Raw genomic sequence first — 4,906 nt, 5'->3', positions numbered from 1 at the left:
TTTTACTGACATTTGCTAGCTGACCAAAATGACAAGGAGGGACCGCCACACAAAATACAAAGTCAATGGAGAGCGATGGAATGTTTTCCCCTCTGGTGTGGGCGGGACCTATTTTCGTTCTGTCTCTATTATGAGAGTCCAATCATGTTGTATGCAACCAAGGACAAGTGCCTTAAGCAAGTGGCGGCTGAAATTAATGTCTTGTGCACCAAAATTATTATTTGTGGGAACGAAAGAACCAAAACATGGGAACGAATTGTATCTCATGCGCATGAATTTATCAAAACGTTGGGAACGATTTGTACCTTGTGCGTGCGCAATAGTAGTTTGAGTGCTCAATGTAGTAAATGTGGCCACATACATTTTGTATCTCTATGGCCACTAGGGGGCTCCATATATTATCATCCTAATCATTATCAACCATTACTTTATTAACATTTAAATTAGTGTCTATAATCTCACAATCTAAAGTATTTCCCCCCCTTCATTCAATGACCATTCAATAATTAACCACACCAAAGATTACTTCCATAAATTGAGGATAAACTCACATTGACAGAAGTTGTCTCCAAGGACCTGCCTCGCCTGAAAAACACAGATGATGGACAGATGATGAACATGCAAATAAAACATACTGAACATACTGCAGGAGGGAGCAGGTATGGCCACTAGATGGCAGCAAAGCCTGACAGAAACCTTTACTGTAAAACAGCCTCTTGGTTCACATCCAGACTGTGTCTCTCTAGGAATGGCCACTAGATGGCAGCAAAGCCTGACATAAACTATTAATGAGTCTCTTGTTTCATGTCCAGACTTGTATGTGTCTGTTTTTATGAATACAATTGATGTTGTGATCAAAGATTTTGATTAACTGAGTGCAATTAACATAAAACTATAGAGAGCATGACACATCTATCATCCCTTTATCTATCAACCAATGGATTCCTTCCTTCTCTCTTTCCCTGCTTTATCCATTTATCCATACACATATCAATCAATCAATCAATCAATCAATCAACCAATCAATCAATAAACCAATCAATCAATCAAACAATCAATCAATTGATACAATAAATCATCTTCCACTTTTACTTAAGTAGAATTTTACTTTTACCAGAGTAGATACGATAAGATATTCCTTTATTGATCCCCTTGGGGGAAATTCGGGCATCATAGCAGCATGGGGGAGGGGGGGGTACAGGTATGGGCAGGTATAATAGTAGAAAGGGGATAAATATAGGCAATAGAATTTGATCTGAATATAAAACATATGGGAAATGTTTTCTTCTCAAAACAGTGTAAACAATATTATCTGGATATAAACAATATTATCTTCGTATTTCTACTTTTACTTAAGTAAAGGAACTGTGTACTTCTTCCACCACTGTCTCCCTCCCTCCCTCCCTCCCTCCCTCCCCTCCCTCCCTCCCTCCCTCCCTCTATACCTTCTGTGGTAGAGAAGCAGGGTGGTTTTCCACGATCAGTCTCTTCAGGTAGTGCAGCCACAGTCTCTTCTCTTCCTGGTTCTTAGTCTGTGGATATGTGAAGAAGAGTGATGTAAAGGCTGAAGAAAGGATAAAAGTGTTGCACACGCCAGCTCCATATGCCTTTAGATGACGTTTCAGCCCACAGGAACTTCTTAAAGATAAAAGGAACACGCTAATTATGCGTCAGACAAGAAGATAAGATACCAGTTTCCTCTCTGTGCATTCAGTAGAAGGCTATTTGGCTGCAAGCTAGCCTAAATTACCACAAATGAATGGAAGTAGATATGGACCAACTACCATAGCTGTTGGCCAAAAACACCTCTCCCAGAGTTTTAAGCTAGGCTAGTGGTCCATATCCGCTTCCATTAACTTGTGCTAAGCTAGGCTAGTTTTTTGTCCGGATAGCTTTCTACTGAATGCACAGAGAGGACATTCTTGTCTGACTCTGGAGAAGACAGTAAGCGCATTTCTGACAATGTCGGCGTGTTCCTTTAAGTGTGAGATCAACAGGTGGTCAAACCAGTGGTCAAACACACACATGCTTTAACCCCGTAACTCACCTGTACTGTGTGCTGCTGCTTGGGAATGGTCTGGTCTGACACTTTGAAACAGAGGGGATCCTTGAGGGTCTCCACCAACAGCAGGTTAGAGCACTGGAGAGAGAGAGAGAGAGAGAGAGAGAGAGGAGAGGAGAGAGAGAGAGAGAGAGAGAGAGAGAGAGAGAGAGAGAGAGAGAGAGAGAGAGAGAGAGACAGTTCAGAGAAGGTTGCTGAAGGGTTTCACTCACTCACTCACTCACTCACTCACTCACTCACCCACCCACCCACTCACTCACTCACTCACTCACTCACTCACTCACTCACCCACCCACCCACCCACCCACCCACCCACCCACCCACTCACTCACTCACTCACTCACTCACTCCACACCACCCACCCCACCCACCCACCCACCCACCCACCCACCCACCCACCCACCCACCCACTCACTCACTCACTCACTCACTCACTCACTCACTCACTCACTCACTCACTCACTCACTCACTCACTCACTCACTCACTCACTCACTTCACTCACTCACTCACTCACTCACTCACGTCACTCACTCACGTCACTCACTCACTCACTCACTCACTCACTCACTCACTTCACTCACTCACTCACTCACTCACTCACTCACTCACTCACTCACTCACTCATCCCACTTCATTTGCATTTAGTCATTTAGCTGACACTTTTATCCAAAGCGACTTACAAGTTCTGTACGACAAGTCAGCAGGAAGGGTACAACTATTTCAGCTGAGTAACAATGTCCATCAAACAGTGTTGAAACTTGGGTGCTGCAGTGTTGAGTGCACAGTAGTAGAGACTATTAGCATAGTAGGTAGTAATGTAGGTAAGGAAGATTATCTAGTGGAAGAGTGCATGATAGTAGATATAGTAATATAGGAAGATTATTTAGTGGAAGAGTACATGATAGTAGATATAGTAATATAGGTAAGGAAGATTATTTAGTGGAAGAGTGCATGATAGTAGATATAGTAATATAGGTAAAGAAGCTTATTTAGTGGAAGAGTGCATGATAGTAGATATAGTAATATAGGTAAGAAAGATTATTTAGTGGAAGCGTGCATGACAGTAGATATAGTAATATACAGTAGGTAAGGAAGATTATTTAGTGAAAGAGTGTATGACAGTAGAAGGGTTTCTCCTGACTGCAGGGACTCACGAATATTGTGTGTGCTGTAGACGAAGTGCTCCAGCCTCTTCTTGGCGATCAGCAGCATCTTGTCGAACAGGAAGAACGCTCTCTCCTTCTTCACTCTCTGTACCCGGAAAGAGCCTTCCAGCACCAGCTCCCCGAACCCACACAGGTCCGGACCGGTCCAGTTCACCAACAGAGACTCGATTTCCTGGTTGGAAAGAGAGGGATGGAAATGGTAAATGGTAAATGGTGCATTTATATAACAGCTTTTATCCAAAAGCGCTTTACAATTTGTTCCTCACATTTTACCCATTCACTCACACACCGACGGCAGAGGGCAACCATGCAAGGTGCCAACCTGCTCATCGGGAGCAGTTAGGGGTTAAGTGTCTTGCTCAAGGACACTTCGACACGCTGCCCGGAAGGAGCGGGAATCGAACCGGTAACCTCCGGATTACCAGACGCCTGCTCTACCTCCCGAGCCACTGTCGCCCCTAGGTGGGGGGAGGTGGGGGGGGGGTGAAAGGTTGAGGGTTAAACCGAAGGTCTGAAAGTTTAAAACCAGCACTCCATAACTGCTCCATCTCCAGACCAGTTCACTTGTCTCCTGGAGGCTACAAGGGAACTATAAAAGAAGGAAGGGTCGTCACGTCACTGTGTAGCGTGTGACCCTGGGAGGCTACAAGGGAACTATAAAAGAAGGAAGGGTCGTCACGTCACTGTGTAGCGTGTGACCCCACATCGGATCAGCTGTCTCCTGGTTTATTTAAACAGGTTATTACCTCGGATGTCAGAATCATCTGTAATTTGTTGCCTTGGTAAACTAGCTAACGTTTGATATATTGCTTGATGTATATTTCCTCAGATAGATGGTATATTTAGAATTTGAATACAGGCTTCAATAAAACTGGCACCAAAGTCTGGGCACCAAGCAGAGCAGAGAACGCTGGTATTCTGACGTCATGCCGCTTCCTTCTTTTATAGTTACCTTGGTCGGCTAAGAGGATCAATTCAATGTCTAATATTATAAATGTTCATTTATCAATAATACATGAGAGAGAGCGCTATAGCGAGAGGTCAAAGGCAAAGTTCCATAGAATACAAAGTACAGCAAGAAAGAAAAACTGCAATAAAAATTTGTTTACACTTTATTCTTTCTGTTTTGCTGGTGTTGGACAAAATAACCCAAAGCTCAAGATGTCCTGTCCTTGTATTCCCAGTAAACACACGTTTATTTGCAAGAGAAGAAGAGTGTGCGATAGCTTTCTTTGTCGTCTACCGATCGTCCTACGCACCTGTCCACCTACACAGCAACAGTCCTACCGTATGCTGCCGTAGAGAACAGACTGTGCCAAAAAGGTGACTAATTTTTCTGCATTTATTGGTACAATTGACCATTAATAATGATTAATACCATTACAAACCATTTTACCATTTACCATTTACCATTTTACAAACCTGTAGATACTATATCTGTATCTGACTGTACATAGCCCTTACCTTCTCTTACTAGTTACGCCAGTATGACTTACTACCATAGTGTCTTTATACCTGTATATCACTGTACATATAAATACTACAACCCTGTACATACATCTGAGTAGCACTATTACTCATTAGTACTCATTTATATATCTTATACCCAGATTAATCACCTGTACATTACTGTATATTACGATTGCACTTTACTGTTTACACTTGCACTCTGGTTG

The 4,906-nt window shown here is 42.9% G+C and overlaps 1 protein-coding gene across 1 annotated transcript in view; it reads right to left on the bottom strand.

Annotated features, from left to right (window-relative positions):
- Nucleotides 1–2,132: 2,132 nt before the first annotated feature.
- LOC311247703 (pleckstrin homology domain-containing family G member 3-like) overlaps nucleotides 2,133–4,906 on the bottom strand; it is a gene marked incomplete at its 3' end in the record, with an annotated part of 34,963 nt that continues 32,189 nt past the window's right edge. The window contains exons 4-5 of the mRNA XM_084338712.1: nucleotides 3,219–3,402; nucleotides 2,133–2,140 (exon numbers count right to left, since the gene is read on the bottom strand). Coding sequence (XP_084194838.1) covers nucleotides 2,133–2,140; nucleotides 3,219–3,402 — 192 coding nt within the window. The remainder of the gene's footprint in view (nucleotides 2,141–3,218; nucleotides 3,403–4,906) is intronic.

Source organism: Notolepis coatsorum, assembly GCF_963971535.1.
Source record: "Notolepis coatsorum genome assembly, contig: SCAFFOLD_1523, whole genome shotgun sequence".
Classification (NCBI taxonomy): domain Eukaryota; kingdom Metazoa; phylum Chordata; class Actinopteri; order Aulopiformes; family Paralepididae; genus Notolepis; species Notolepis coatsorum.
The sequence above is the reverse complement of the archived record's forward strand: the minus strand, read 5'-3'. Positions and strand labels throughout refer to the sequence as shown.